Source organism: Microtus ochrogaster, chromosome 16, assembly GCF_000317375.1.
Source record: "Microtus ochrogaster isolate Prairie Vole_2 chromosome 16, MicOch1.0, whole genome shotgun sequence".
Lineage (NCBI taxonomy): Eukaryota > Metazoa > Chordata > Mammalia > Rodentia > Cricetidae > Microtus > Microtus ochrogaster.
The window spans coordinates 20,297,411-20,313,860 of NC_022018.1; the positions used below are offsets into that span (position 1 = coordinate 20,297,411).

General features: G+C 39.9%; 1 protein-coding gene across 4 annotated transcripts in view; it reads right to left on the reverse strand.

Annotated features, from left to right (window-relative positions):
- Positions 1–16,450, reverse strand: part of Mpp7 (membrane palmitoylated protein 7) — a 273,759-nt gene that overhangs the window by 43,825 nt on the left and 213,484 nt on the right. The window contains exons 12-14 of one of the 4 annotated variants that reach the window (XM_026783024.1): positions 11,565–11,585; positions 11,450–11,461; positions 10,424–10,462 (exon numbers count right to left, since the gene is read on the reverse strand). The exons of 1 other annotated variant lie outside the window; for it this stretch is intronic. In XM_026783024.1, coding sequence (XP_026638825.1) covers positions 10,424–10,462; positions 11,450–11,461; positions 11,565–11,585 — 72 coding nt within the window. Of the gene's footprint in view, positions 1–10,423; positions 10,466–11,449; positions 11,462–11,564; positions 11,586–16,450 lie in introns of all 4 variants that reach the window. 2 more of the 4 variants (XM_026783023.1, XM_026783025.1) reach the window with 2 other exon arrangements.

Consider the following 16,450-nt stretch of genomic DNA (forward strand, 5'->3'; position numbering starts at 1 on the left):
CACACACACCCAAACACTGAAACCAACACACACACAGACACAAACACACACCCAAACACTGAAACCAACACACACTCAGACACGTACACACACCCAAACACTGAAACCAACACACACTCAGACACGTACACACACCCAAACACTGAAAGCAACACACACACACACACACACACACACACACACACACACACACAAACACACACCCACTCTAATTTATTTTCCTAGAATCTGTCCTTACACAGCTTGTGATTTCCCACATCCCGCTGTAAATGAGCCTGTCAGTGCCCCATGGCTGATTTTCCGAGACTTACATTGAGGAAAGGGGGTTAAGAACTTCCTGACTTTGGACTTTTCTGGGTTCCCTTATTAAAGTGAGCCTAAATGTCGTGATGCTGGACTGAAAGGAAGCAGGGGGTCTTCTCAGATGAGCATACGGCATCTGGTAAGCTGGCCTTAGCTATCGGTGCTCAGCCAGGAGGCTTCGGGAACAGAGGGACAGGAACTCTATCAAGGAATTCAGGGTAAGGGAACAGTTGCACATGAAATGTATTTCCCTTATAGTTCATATTTTCGTAATTTATAACAGGCTCAACACTTTTATGGACAGGTTTGTTTCCAGGGAAGTTTATCCACAGCTGCTAGAAATCCGTATCTTTGAAAGGAACACGGGTTTTATTACAATAGAAAAGTGACATCAGAGGAGGACGCAGCTGTGTTATCTAATACTTCACAGTAGTGACAATTTCCAGCCACCTGCCAATCTATCATCTAACCCTACAGCTCTACTTAAAGACATTCACTATGCGGGGAGACTATAAAGAGAGCTGCTTGGTATCTGAAACAGCTAGTCCACAGCCCTGGTCCAGCTGTAGGCATCACCCGTGATTTCCTGAGGCTACGCCGCAGGAAGCGAGACTCTTCCTGTCCAGGATTCTTCCAATGGGCCAATAACAAGACCTGTTGCTTATCTAACCATCCTCCCACAACAGCTTCTCGTGGCTCTTTAGGTCCTTCAGTGCTGTGGCCAGGGGAATGCCACACATCACTGTTATTACAGATGGTAGTTGATTAAACATGTTCATGTCATTTTGCATCTCTCATTTCTTATGTCACTGCTCGGTTAGTGCTCACTGATCAGTCTTTGAGTCCGCCCTTCATTACCATACACACAGCTAAATGTCAGCCCTCTGCCCCAAGTGGTCACCCTTAACACTGAACTGATTTTAAAGAAACCCTAAATTGTGTTGGAATATGTACCTTTGCTCTTGATTTCTCCCACAGTCTTAAGGCTCTGCTTTCTGACTTCCAATAAATATTCTCCTAGATTTTTCTGAACTTTAAGAAATGGGATACACGGCTTTATACTTCATTTTTTTAAAAATCCCATCTGGAACCACTGAGAAATAATCATGACATCAAGCCCGTGAAGTGTGGCTGTTAACTTTCTATTTTCCTACATAATTAACTAATGGTTCTAAAAAATTTTGAAGGAGAAGGACCCCTATACAACTTCATGTTGAGACACACATGCAGAGGCTTTACACTGTTTCCATCATGACAGGGAAAAAAGGGGGATTCGCGATCTGAGCTGAGCACATCCCCTGGTTAGTGGTGGCAGCAGGTGGGTTTCCTGAGAACTCACCAGGTGACAGGCACTACTCATAGCACTGGAACTGGGTTAATTTACTCAGTTTCCTCAGCAACCCTAGGAGGGGAGTTGAGTGTGAGTACCCTTTCCCTTCACCATAATAAAGAGTGATGGGCAAAGTCTGCCTTAAGTATTCTACAATGAAATGATCATAAATAAAGTGAGAAACGCCACCCTGCTTTCAGATGTGGGGCAGGGAGAAGGACAAGCCAACTACCAGAGAAAGGCATCAGTTAACCTATGGGTTAAAAGGGTTTCCTAGTGGGCTGTTTTCTTTTCCTTTCCAAATTAAGTAAGCATTCGAGTTCCTTTGTATTCAAGGTAAGCTGTAAAGCACAAAAAATACAAGACTATGTCACTGGCCTCTAGAAGTTACTCATCCTCCTCCTCCGGGAACACAAAAGGCAGTTCTCAAAGACTAGAGTTTATAGTGTTTTCACAACATGGGATCCTTACTGTAACCTGGGATTCTTTCAAAGACCTAGAATGTCTGGTTTGATTTTTTTCCATTTTTATACCAAAACAAAGCAAAATAAAACAAAACAAAAACATCAGTTGTAATTTGGTCATTCTTAAAACTTGCATCATTCTGTACCCATATAACACAGTAGCCAAGAGTATCAAACATAATGCTTGTGCATGGAATTTAACAGCATGTTACTAAAATAAGCTTTAACATTGTGGGAAACAGTACATCTCTCTACTCCACAATTCCACACATTGATATTAATTTTAACAGTAAGAATAATTTAGAAAACAGATACATAGAAATATGGAAACAGTTAAATGATGAAATAACCTCCCAGAGAAATAGGATTGAAACCATTATAATTACAAATTATAGAGTACCTTAGAAGCAAAATAAAAATTAGAAGAATGAGAAAGGCTATAATAATTGCACTTAACATATAAGCTTTGTTTCTGCTGCTATAAAAAGTGTTACGAATACAGAGATGCAGAAGAAAATACTTTAAAAAAATGGCTGTGCTGGGTAGAGAAGGTTATGAAAACGACTTTATTATTCAAACTCACCACACTGTGTGGCTTTACAATTTAGTAGGAAAACAAAACAGTTTATAATGAAGTCAGTCTGGGCAGAAACAGTTGTACGGTTTCTCTCAACAAAGTACACAATGTACATTCCTTATCTCAGAAGCAGGTTCCAGGCTCCCGAATTTTGATTCAAACACCAAGTTTCTGTATAAATGATGGTTGGAAATAATCAATAATATAAATACAAAGAAAACAATGAAAGCGAAACCAATGGCATGTTATAAGAGCATAACGGAGTACAAAGAATCAAGACCAAGAGGACAGAAAGCCAGAAAAAAAGGTGAAGACAAAAAATACATTGTTTTAAAAACTCAACCTAGAAGAAAACGTCTGGTGGTTATTATGAAATCAGCAGTCACTATCTTCTTTCGCTCTCATAAGTAAATTCAATGAAAAGCAAATGTTTAAATTTTTATGATCTCACTTTATTTTTTTTTAAATAGAATTGTGCCCTTTAGGAGAACATGTCATTAAAATGCCGATTTCATAATGAACTCTGAAATCCTTCAGGCCGAGCAAACCCCACTGACAGCTCAGAGTCAGACGCCGTCTTGAGCTGTGTACCTTGGCTTTTCATTTACTCAGAGAAAATAAATCTACCCATCATGTCACCACCTGCGATGTGTCAGACAGGACAGTTTCAATCTCTGACTTCAACTGTTTTACATAACCAATCCCTGGTTGATAACATCAGGCGCTATGCATTGCTAATGTTTAAACAGGCTTTTCATAGGATTACATTTCACAGATGTCCAGAGCACAAAAAGAGAAAGTGAAATCTTCTTGAATATCAGCTTGTAAATATGTCACGGGTATATCAAAACTCAGAGACTTCTAAAAGAATCCATCTCTGTATCCTTAATGTATGAAAAAAAACGTATCGAGATGCAGACACAGTCAAAATAAAATGCTCAATTTTTCCTAAAAGGAGTCTAAAACTAAGCATTTTACAGCTTTTATCTCCATTTTAAATATAGTGAAATATAGTTCCCATTTTTATATACTGGGAGTACTGCCAAAAACATCATATGAAAAATGTTTTTTTCTGCATTTAAAAATCAGAACAATTTAACCATGCAAATATTTACCTAATATCTAAATTATAAGAAAGAGTAAATTTTACTATAAAGGAGTGTTTAAAAGAAGATTTTTAAAACCCTGCGGAGACACTAATAGAAACTAAACAGCTGGAAGTTATTCTACAATATTAGGTTCTTGACAAGGAAACAGTGAGCATGTCCTCAAAAACATTTAGCCTGTAAGATTGGTGCCCTCATCAAATCGGCACAGGCATACTGACACATCAGATTCGTTCGTATCACTGATAAAAAGATGCCCACGTGGTCAAATGTCTTTTCAATGGCTGAGTGGATGGGTGGTAATTACTTGTCCAGTTAAACATTACCCTACAGACAATAAGTGATAACCAAGCGACAAGTAGCAATCCTGGTGGGTGAAGGCTTGAAATGCACAGAAGAGAAAGTATGAACAGAGAAATGTATCAATGAGATCTGGAAGGTCTGGATGCATGAGCCTCCAGCCACCTCGCAGTGCAGAGAAAAATCAATAAGGAGCTATGTCATGATTATAGTAAGCTACACATACTGTGAGTTCTTATTGCATTGGGAGTGGGGGAGGAAAGAGTTTTTTGAACAAGTTAAGAGAAAACCCACCTCCAGCCTGTTACAGGTTCACAGCTTCCTTTGCAGTGAGCTGCGTTCAAATCCACAATGGTCCTTGAACCATCCAGCTCATTTCAAGCTAAAAATAAAACAGAAACTCAAAGTCCCCGTTACAACCCTGGAAGTTAAACGAAGATATGAAGTGCAATTTCCAAAGGAAAAATAACTTCTACTTTAAGATTTTCCAATCACAGTAATGCCCAAAATTTATTGTTGAAATAAACAACTGGAAGAAACCAAAACATCACCCCCAAAACACAAAACAGAGAAACTGTATGAGGATTTAACTTTTTGCCAAGCAGCTAATAAAGAAATGAATTCTTACTTATACTTTCAAAATTATGACAAAGTACAGTATGCAGGTCCAAAGCTGCAGCTCCAGACAGAGGGAAAATTGGATCTGAAACTTTAGTATTTTTTTCTCAGTTTGAGACTATCCTTACAACCTAAAGTTCTCCAAGTAGGGATCATTTCTGTCAGGAAACAAGTGTTTCCAAGCAGGAGTCCAGACTCGTTGAGATTCTGCAGAGTTCTTTTGTGCTCAAGATAGAACCTGCATTACTTTTGGGGAAAATGCTTCTAAATATTCTCTTCACGAATTCTATCTCATGGAAAACATCACAGTGGTGTATTTAAGCACAGGGCACTTTCCAGCACAGCACTCTGTAATAAGTGTGTAGAATACTTGGCTAGATAGGAATTTTCATTCAATTTATTAAATCAGGTGTGTTCTTAAACACAAGGGAGCCATGGGGAGAAATAAGAGCCTGCCTTAGAAAAAGCACATAGACATAGAGAGAGATAACATCTTTTAAAAAAAGGAACGTCACAGAGTTCTGGTTTTATTATTTAACTTTAGGCTAAACACTTTGGTTAAAAAGAAAGAGCAGTCTAGGTCCCAAAACTGATCTTGTTTTAAAAGAATGCAGGGTGTGCTCCAGCAAGGACAGAAGCAGCAAAAATTTAATTCTTCAGGAAATCATTTGCAGCAAAGAATTAGAAAACACATGCTTGATGCACAGTGCCCCTGAATTGATTACAGCAAGATTCCTCTAATGAATTAGCCAGAGGAAAATATCCAGTAATTCATACCAATGTCAGAAACTGCTTCATACTGATTGTTTGGGGCCAAGGCAAGAAAAGAAACAGATTTTTATAAAGCTCTTCTGCTGGGGGGTGAGCACAGAAGTCCGAGCAGCTTCCACATCACACAGCAAAGTGAAAGAATCCTGCAGAGCCTTAATCCTAGTCATTTGTGTAAATATGTAGTGAACAAACATGTATGCCATGTGCCAACCAATGACAACCTCTATATGTTGCTCATCTACACATGTAGGATATATACACTTACCCATCATGTATCTATCAATATCAGTCTACAATATGGGCAGCTCCTGACTTACAGGGATTCAGCTTTAAAATGTGTTACCATTTACAATTTCTCTTTACAGCGTTCTATTGATTTATCTTCACGTAATTATAAAACTTTACACATACTACGAACAGCTCACAATTATTGTCCAGCCATCCAGCTTCTTCCTGCTTTCCAATAAAATAGCCCAATCTTTTTCACTGATGACAACACTGACCTTTAAGAAACTGGTTCCATGCCAGTCAGAATCACATTACACAGTCAATCCAATCAGTGAAGCCTCAGCTAATAGGGGTTTAAAGCAGAAGTTATCAGGTGGCACACACCTGTGATCCCAGCACTGAAGCCAGAAGCCAAAAGAAGGCACTGCTACCCTGCAGCTGGAGTCAGATGTGACTGTGAGCCACCACATGTGGGAGCAGGGAATGACACGCTCTTACCTCTAAGTCTTCCTTCCAGCCTCTTCTCAGAAAGTGAGTCGTGGTATAAGATTAGCGAGCTAACCATGTACAGTTTCATGCTTGATTTTCATGTACTTAAAGTGAAAATAACCAAATATCTCCCCCCAAGTTGTGTCAATACATGAGGCTATGATCCAGTGTAGGAATCAAAGACACTGGTCCAAAGATGGCCTTTCTGCAAGGCAGAAAATGTCTGATTTTCCTTCTCTGGATATGGAAGTGGGTGACAGAGAAGGGTATGGCCCTAAAACAAACCACAACCTCAGCTATTCTAATTAATCTTTGGGAAAGATCAGACAGAAAGACCACATTCCTAGGTGATTTTCCATAGATATCTCAGAGCCAGAGGCGTGTGTGGTGTGACAAGGATCGATACAAATCTATCCCGTACAAGCCAACGTTCTTCCAACAAGTTCACTACAATGTGTCTGTAGTAGAACCTGTTCCATCTGGCTGACTTAGGCCATTTGGATTATTTCTTTTAGAGAAAAAATGGACATGGAAAACAGACCAACAAACTCTCCAAAGGTGATTTTTCTCTTTAAAGCAACAATTACCAGAAACAGATCTAAAGTACTAGAAAAGCCAAGTGGAGTAACTCATGACTATAATCCCAATACTCATGAAGCTGAGGCGGAAGGATCATGAATCAGATAGCCTGGCCAAAGAGCATAATCCTGCCTCAAAAAGAGCCAAAATCAAGGTGCTGGAGAGAAGGCTCAGCAAGAAGAACACTGGTTGGTTGTCCTGAGGAATCTCCTTCAAATTCCAGAACCCACATGGCAGTTCACAATCACCTGAAACTCTAATTCCAAGGGATCTGTTGCCTTCTCCTGGCCTCTGTGGGTACTGTATGCACACAGCATACAGGCATACCTGCAGGCAAAACTCCCAAATACATAAAAGATAGAAAATCCTTAAGCCAAAAATGGATAAACAGAAGGCAACAGTGTCTCCTCCCGCAAACCCCATATTGCTCAGCTATCTGGCCAAGATGACTGTGGAAATTCCTCTTAGTACAAAATAATAATATTCAAAATGTCTGTCCTGGGAGTGAGTGGTAAAGCAGACCACTATGTGGGTGAGGGGCCTCTAAGCAGGGGAATGCCATGTCAGAATGAGGACAAAGGAACATTGCTAGAAGACTGAGATCGCTGTATCTTGCTGAAGACCTTCCCTTCCAGTTTATCAGTTTTTATTGTGAAAAGGTGCATTCCATCACAGCTAACACTGTCCTCAGTTCTCATCGATTCCGTGGCAGCATCATTCCTTCCCCCTTAAATCCTGGTTTCCTGGGGGCTCTTCTCTCATCTGGGGCACCACTTGGTCCTCTGGCTATCTCATCTAGCTTCACTGTTTTAATAGACTCTGCTATTTACAACTTCCACATTGATGGTCTTGACTTCTGGTCCTCACATGTTCATCCCACTGTCAAACCCACATGGATGCCTTCAACACTCTGTGCCTCAAACAGGACACTTAGGCAGATCGCTCCTCCAATCTTTCCTATCTCCATAAACATTTAACTCCATTCTCGTAGTTACAATGACCTGAATCATATACTCATAGACAACTCTCATACAAGTCCAGAATCTGATCTTCCTGCTACCTCCAGTGGAAATATCCTTGTTCAAAGCTCATCATTTCTTACCTAAATCACTACAGTGTTTCTCTGCTTCTGCCCTGCCCCCTTCAGATCCTCAACCCACCACTTGTCACATCCTGCTGCACAGACTGAGCTTCTGGTCATTCTGCTTTGAGCACACAGGCCCTCTTGCACAGACCCCTGCTTATCCCATTGTTTTGATGATTATTTCCCCACAGTGCCCACTCCAGCTTTCTGATTATCAAGATCTTTTCAGGGAGACTCTCTTCTTTAATGAGACAATTCCTTCACTACTCTGCTTTCTTCTCAGTACTTACTACCATCTTATAGGTTATATATAGCTGCCTCTCCTCACTGCCAAATAGTTTACATTTTATGCTCCAATAATTATATAATTTACTTAACATCCCAACAGGGAGAGTGACCTTTTTGTCTCTGCTTTTAAAATTAAAAACACAGGGTAATGGCTGTGCATCTCTTCATGACTCCCAGTGCCATGCTCTTAGGCCATCCTCCCACACTGACTCCACTTTGGCCAGGAGACCTATTCTGATCCCTAAAAGACTTTAACTGATGGGAACACTCTTGAAAGTGCTGCTTTCTCTTGCTGGACTCAGGAACCCTGAGAACCCTGTTTGGAAAGTTTCCTGGGGCATGAAGACTACATAAAGGGTCGGAGAATGGCTCAGTAGGTAGAGAACTCAGTTTCTGATCCTCAGCACCTAAGCCAGGCACTGTGGAATACACTTATAGTCCTAGCACTTGGTAAGTGGGGGAGGCAAGCATATCTCTGAGGTTTGGTGGCCAACTAACTATAGCCAAATCGGTGAGCTCCATGTTCAGTGAAAAATCCTGTATCCAAAAATAAGCTAGCGAGTGGTTGACACTGACCTCAGGCTTTTATGTGCAAGGACCTACATGCGTTCACGCGTGGGCGCACGTATATACACACACACACATACACACACACGACACATTTGTTATATGTGGTCTTGTGTGTGTGTAACAAAAGAGCTCACTCAGTTAAACTCCCCACAAATCACACAGACCCCAGCCAGCAGACCACAACAATCACCAGGCTGAGCCTGGACAGAACCAGAGCCTATCTCAGATCAACTGGCCTAAATGCTTGTTGTGTGACTGGGCACACTGCGCTGCTCTGGAAAGAAAACTGATGGAGGAAGGTCACTGGTTAAAAAATAAAGAAACTGCCTTGGCCCATTTTATTGGTTAGCACATAGGTGGGTGGAGTAAACAGAACAGAATGCTGGAAGGAAGAGGAAGTGAGCTCAGAGACGCCGTGCTCCCCTCTCCTGGGCAGACGTGATAGCTCTGCTCTCTGAGGCAGACACGATGCAGCCTGGTAAGCACACCTCGTGGTGCTACATAGATTATTAGAAATAGGTTAAGAGGCTGAAACCAATGGGCCAGGCAGTGTTTAAAAGAATACAGTTTGTGTGTTGTTATTTCGGGGCATAAGCTAGCCAGGTGGCCGGGGTGCCGGGGATGCAGTCCCGCCGCTCCTATTACAACAGAAAACAGTGGAAGAAACATCCTGGTCCTCTCTGGTGTCCCAAATCTTAAGACTTTTCTGTAAATTCAGGTGATGTGCATACAAGGAGACCATAATTTTAGTTTGGTTGATAGCATGAAATCTTTATTAGGAGAACTGAGAATACTGTGTTTGGAGTTTCTGATATGTTTTACAAACCCAAAACCCAAAAGGCAGCAGCAGAGAAGCAGACTATAGCTGTTATCTTTATGCAGATGTGGGATGAAGCCAGAAGCATTAATTGTGTCTTTTGGTTCTTAGGTGAACACCATTTACTTCCCAGCCTCAGTCTAATTGTCATAAAATGGGTAGAATATCCCAAACTCGATGTGTTGGAGACTATACAGATACTAAATATGTAGCACAGTATTTGTTCAACTTCCTCAGTAACCAAAAGATCTTTTGCCACGCATAAGAGTGTTAGTCTTAAAAGGAGGCTGAAAGGTAGATGCTCGGCCTTGTGTTTCCACACATTCCGCAACTGCTGAGCACAGAACTCGATGGCTAAATCAGCAAGGGTAGGAGAGGCTGGAGGCAAAATGCAGAGGAAGACATCTTGTTGCCTTTAACGATTTCTAGCCACCTTTGCTTCTGTTTACAACATCCCCCAGCATCTCCAAACTAGAAATTATTTCTGACAACATACATTAGAGACTAATAATAAGTCTCAACTGTATTTATGTTATTTATGGGGCTGTGGAAATAATATGTCATAAGACATGTGGAAGAAGTGATTGGAGAGAAAGAAATTTATTCAGAGCTTTGAACAAGCCCAGTGAATTCAACTGTTTAGAAAAGTTCAGAAACTGCTATTGAGAAAAATTATTAACACCATCAGTGTATGCTTATCCTCAAAAAGCATAGAATCCTTGCAAACCTGTCTGGAGCGTTCGTGGCATAAAAGCTACAGCACACTGTATCCAGCCCACTGAGCCTGCTTGCCTAAGTATTGGAGCATGATCACACAAACATGCTAAAGGAAATAATGTCATTATGTTGAAGAAAGCAACAGAAATCAAAGAAATCATCTTCTACAACCAATTGCTCACCTAGGTAGGTTCCGCTGTTGTTACCATCACATCCAGCATCTTCTGGGTGGATTGTAAAAGCCAACAGAACAGAAGTCAGGAGACAAAGCAGAATGGTTAGGAGCCCAGCCACAGATGCCAAAAGTCCATCACCGGAAACAATCATGTAACGCACAGCATGGAGCAGCCCTGATGGCGGCACTCTTAGAAAACATTTTGTTTTCTAATAAAGATCAGGTATTTTGAAACTTCATGCAGGGTTGCTCGTTTTTTTTTCTTTCGACCTTCTACAGATGCAGTTCCAAAGAAAATGGTTTTTTAAATTATCCGAACTGTTTATATTTTTACAGTAAAGAAAATTACACCAGTTGACACCCAAAGTAAATTTACTTTTATAAATCAGTTCGCGGATAATATGTAAAACACAGCATTTACTTTGGCTGGCTGGAGTAGACAGGAAGGTGAAACTAGAATACACCCTATTGACAGATACAGATCCCAAGTTGGGAAGGGAAAGAAGAATAACATTCTATTTTCTAAAGAAAAAAAACCAACAGAGCAAATAAAATATTTTAAACTAAACAATGTGTTATTCTTTGGGGGGAATTGGGTGATTTCTGACCTACATTTATCTAAAAGCAGTGAAGTAGGTGCTGTTTGTTCTAGAACAGTCATACCAACAGACCCTGACTAGACCATGCAGATACCAAGGCTCCTAGAGGGCCAGAGCACCTGCCTGTCACCACACAACAAGCATGGACAGGACTGCTTTTACCATTTCCCTTTACTTAAGGGTGATGACAGAGATACAAGCATGCCAAGAAAACTGTGATTATACGTTAGGTAATTCTTTTACTTGAAGGAAAAAAAAAACACTACATTTCTTTACAAAACCAAGTTGAACCATGATTTTTAATACAGAAAGATGAAAGTTTGTATTCATATGGAGCATGGGTGCCACAATTGCTCAACATATCTGATTTAGTCCTACACTAATATTCGCTAAATAAAACTGTTAACCACACAGGGAGACTTTTGTACAAGTACCTTTAATTTCCTCTGAGAAGCATAAAGAAAGTGAGAAAGAAGATGGTTAAACCGACAGAAAACACAATGGAAGTAGAAAGATCCAAACAAAACAACTGAAATAAAATCTACCTACCACATTCAACTGATTCCTCATCTTAGAAAAGTCAAAGGAGAGAAAACACATATATTTAAACATTTCAATATTAGACATTGGTACGATCTGTATGTTCAGAATATATGCATTTTAGTAAAGGCACCGAGTGGGCACAGAGCTTATAGTCAGCGACCAAATGAAAAAAAAATAACTAGAAAAAAAACTGTCAACCTTTTTACTCAAAATAATACCTTGAATAAGGGAATTTCACTTATTTTAGTAGATTCGTTGGTTTATATCAACCTGTTCAAATATGTTAAAAAAGCTTCATGAACAGTAAACAATCAAATAAAGAAAGGTCTTAGAAACAAGCATGTTTCCCCTGAACGTGTCTAAGTATTCTGTAATTTCAACAATATCCTGACAAGGCAATTATCACATATATTACTTCATGGAAGATATTTTATTATTATTTTTTATTATCTTGAGACATAACATTGTATAGCCCATGCTGGCCTGTACCGCACGCACGCTCAGCCCTCCCTCCATTAACTCTTGCGCATCTTTACCCTGTCCTCCTCCACATCTCTCATATTTCCCTGCTCCTCCTAGTTCCTTAGCTTTTTGTTTCCCCTTAGCCTCCACCTGAGAAAATAATGCTGTATTTGTTTTTGTGACGTGGTTTTTCTCACTTAACATTATGGCATGCCATTTATCATTTCCAGTAAATGACATTTTATTCTTTATGACTTAGCAAAGGCCTTCAAGTATACACATTCCTCTCCCATTCATTTGTTGATGGGCACTCAGACTGAATCTGTAACGTGGCTATACCGCAAATAGTACCATAATGAACATGGGTACACAGTTATCTCTACAATAAGTGTTATTCTTCCAACAATAACTTTTATTTGTTATTATTATTTGTGTGCACACCACAGCACACATGTGGAGGTCAGAGGACAACTTCATAGAGCTGGACCTCTTTTTCCACTTTTCTGTGGAGTCTGGGCATTCTCAGGCTGTCAGCCACATAGAGCAAGCCCCTTTTCTGAATCATCTTGCTGGCATAGTCTTTCATCCTTTTAGATATCTGCCAAACAGATATTGGTTGCTGAATGATTTAGAAGTTTTATTTTTATTTTATTTTTGGAGTTGGAGTCTTGATATGTGACCCTGGAACTCACTAGGCAGAGCAAGATCTTGAACTTGCAAGAGCCCTGATATCATTGCCTCCCAAATTTTGGGACTACCGGTAGGTGCCACATGCCCAGGCTTGTCTTTAATTTTTGAAGACCCACAATGAAAAATACATTTAAAAAGAATCCTGTATTCTTGGATGACTAACTACACAGCAAGTTAAAAGGTTGACGAGAAGACTCTTCTCCAGGAAAGACAGGAAAGGGACTGGCAAACCTCACCCTTAGTCAAGATGGAATGTCTTTCCCAGTATGGCTTAATATAGAGTGAATATGGGTGATAAAAACCTCCCAAAGCCACGGAACAGCACCCGTAGGAAATGGTTCAAGGAAGGAGAAGGCCGCTGGGTCATCAGACTCTAACAGCTCTACTCGACTGATCACTGTTAGCAAACATGATAAGCAAAGATTATAATTCAGGCTCAAACTATGAGCTACACAAATTAGGATTTATGCATATTTCTCACTAGGTCTGATATGATAAATGCACTTGAAAAAATGATCAGACAACAAAGAATAAACTGCACGATCAGAGTTAGCAACACCAGGCATAGAGGCGAGAGATGACGCAAGAGGAGGTGAGAATCACTGTATTATGTGACGTTAAAACACCTTTGTCATCCAGCACTCAGTGGGCTGAGGTGGGAGGACTGCTGTGAGCTTCAGGCCAGCCTGGGTAACAAAGTGAGTGCCAGGCCAGGACTAGATACCAAGACCCTATTTCATCAAACAAACAAATATAACAACAACAACAACAACAAAAAATCCATCACTGTAAAAATCACAAGACCGTATTGTAAAGTAGATTGCTAAATTTTTGTATATGTCTTTTGATAGGAATAAAAAGATAAATTGAACATTACTCCCTGGTTAAAGATTCAGTATCATGGTAATCAGATGATTAAGGTCGTGAGGTAAACAAAAACTTGAAATGCCAACAACCAACTCACAATTAACATTTTATATTACATATTGTGTGCTTATTTCATATTCCAATAAGAGGTCAGAAATTTATATGATGCATAAATTTAGAGAATTATTTCTCCACATAGTTATTGGGGAGGATGCTATGATTTTTTTGGACATAGTAAAACTGGAAACACATCCAATAGCAAGTTGTGCTGATGGATTTCATGTGGAAAAAGTAAATGATTTGAAATGAAATGGTTTGAAAAATATGCAAAGTGTTGATCTCAGAAGAAAGCTGGGGTAAGCTATTAGCTTTCCAACAATCCCATGAGGACTACTAGGCCCATTATACAGATTGAAATACCCATGTAGTGAAATACAAAGGATGTGGACCCAGAAGCCTGGCCACACAGGTTTAAACCACAAACCCCAAACTTTCACATCAGAACCAATTTGTGATTATTCAAGATTAGCTAGGAAACACCACCAATGGAAGATTGGGGTCTCCCTGTTTCCTCCATGTCTCCTGTCTATCGCTATCACCTCCAGCATTTCTTCCCTTTGCCCTGTCCCAGTAGCTTTAACAACCACATGTGCTTCCCAGAAGGGCACTGGAGGGTTAGCTCCTGCCCCCATATTATCAGGATTCTATGGCTTACTGGCTTCAAGCTCTGGCGGCTATAAAAACACAGAAGAATGGCCACCAAGGAGCCCAGAGACTGGACTGGGAAAGCTGGAGGGGGTGCCATGAGCTGTACACAGCAGAGCTGCAGTCCACTTCCTACCCGGTCAGCAAGGTGGCATCTGCTGTCCTAAATCCCCTTAGCCCTTTCATGAAGTGTGAATAATCCATGACCACAGATCAGCTCCCAACTCAGGAGTAGACTCTTCCTTGCCGACATGCCACTGGGACTCCATTAAGAACTGCAAAAGACACCATGGATTGGAACCCTTCAAACTAGAATAATCTTCTCTGAGATTGTTTCAGAAGTAACATCATCAGCTATGAACAGAATTTAGTGAGGTGGCACTATGTGAACAATTGGTTGTAAAATTGACAGTCCAGCTCACCAGCAGCCTTTCCCACAAAGCCCTGACCTGTGGGATCTTCCCAACAGTATCACTGAAGATTAGGGTGTTAGAGCTTAGGCTGTTCTAGCTAGGACTAAGGTTGCCAAAGGCCATACTGCCAAGCTATGGAGAAAGTGGAAGCTTTTTAAGGGGATCTAGTGGGAGGGCTTCTGAACCCCAGAAATGTGCCCATGAAGGGGACAGAAGAACCAATTTCCTCTTTAACACCCTAGCTACAACATAAATATCTTTGCTTCACATGCAACCCTTAGCCATGACTGCCTCTTGGCCACAGGCCAAAAACAAGGAGTTCAAGTGATTATGGATTGGACCCTCTGAAACTGTGAGTCAAAAGAAAATTTTCACTTGATGAAGCTGATCATCCCAGGTATTTCATGTTTTGGAAAGCTAACAAAAAGAGAAAATATTAACAGGGTCTTTAATATTTTAAAGTACGCGCCTGTGTGTGGGTATGGCAATGCAGGTGTCTGAGGAAGTTAGAGGCATCAGATCTCTCTGGAGCTGAAAGTATAGGCAGTTGTGAGCTTCCTGACATAGATGTGGAAATTGAACTTGGAGTCTATACAAGAGTCTATGCGCTCAGCTGCTGACTAATCTCTCTAGCCCCTGACAGGAAACTCTATGTGTTTCTGTTCTGCTACCAACATTAAGCAAATGCTTGACAAAGTTTTAATATATACAAAAGTGTTTAACAGCATAAACATTCTGTTTCTAAATTGACATAACATGTGAAAATACTACGTACACTGAAGATGGCATTAGGAAGGTATGTGCTCAATGAGAAATACTTCATTACATCAACATTCAGAACCTGAAATGTGACCTTAAATATTGGTGCGATGTACAGAAAATGGCATGGCTTTACTTTTTTTTTTTTTTTATGGCTTTACTTTTTAAAACTCTTTCACTGGACATTGTCTGTCAGTTAGTAAAGAGTAGGTCCTACCTGCTTTTGATGGATGCTCTTTGTCTGAATTTAAGTATTTACTTTTGTGTCTACAAGCCCCAATTCACAAATGCTTAAAGTGAAATGGCTTGTGATTTTACATTTTAAAATATCAAAAATTTTTGCAGACTTATTTATATAATGCTAAAAATTCCACAGAGCTATTTTTAAAGTAAAGAATTTAAATTAGTATTATTCAGTTTTATGTCTGAAAATATTGAGGTATTATACTTTGGTAACTATAAAGGAAAATTATTTACTAAAAATAAAAATTATACTTTTATATTCTGCTGTAAAATAATCTATGTGAAAAAGAGGTTTCCCTACCCATCCATTCTGAAGGCCATAAATACTTAATTTATAGATTGTATTTGGATACAATTATAAAGATTATTCTTAGATAACATGTCTGTATTTCAACAGAAAAGGAATAATATTTCAAATAAATAAATTTATCTCTTCCTTACAAGCTAATTGAGGTACTAGGATATAGCTCATGGTAGAACACTTGCTAGCACACACAAGGTCCTGGGATCCATTCACAGAATAGAGTGTGTTCTAAGTAAATGGAGCAAATATGATATTCATATACATGCAAGTGAAGTACAAAATAAATTATGGCAACATAGGAATTACAAGCTTGATGTGGGAGTGATTTCTTATTAATAAAGAAACTGCCTAGGCCCCTTGATAGGCCAACCCTTAGGTGGGTGGAGTAAACAGAACAGAATGCTGGGAGAAAGAAGCTGAGTCAGAGAGTCGCCATGATTATCCCACTG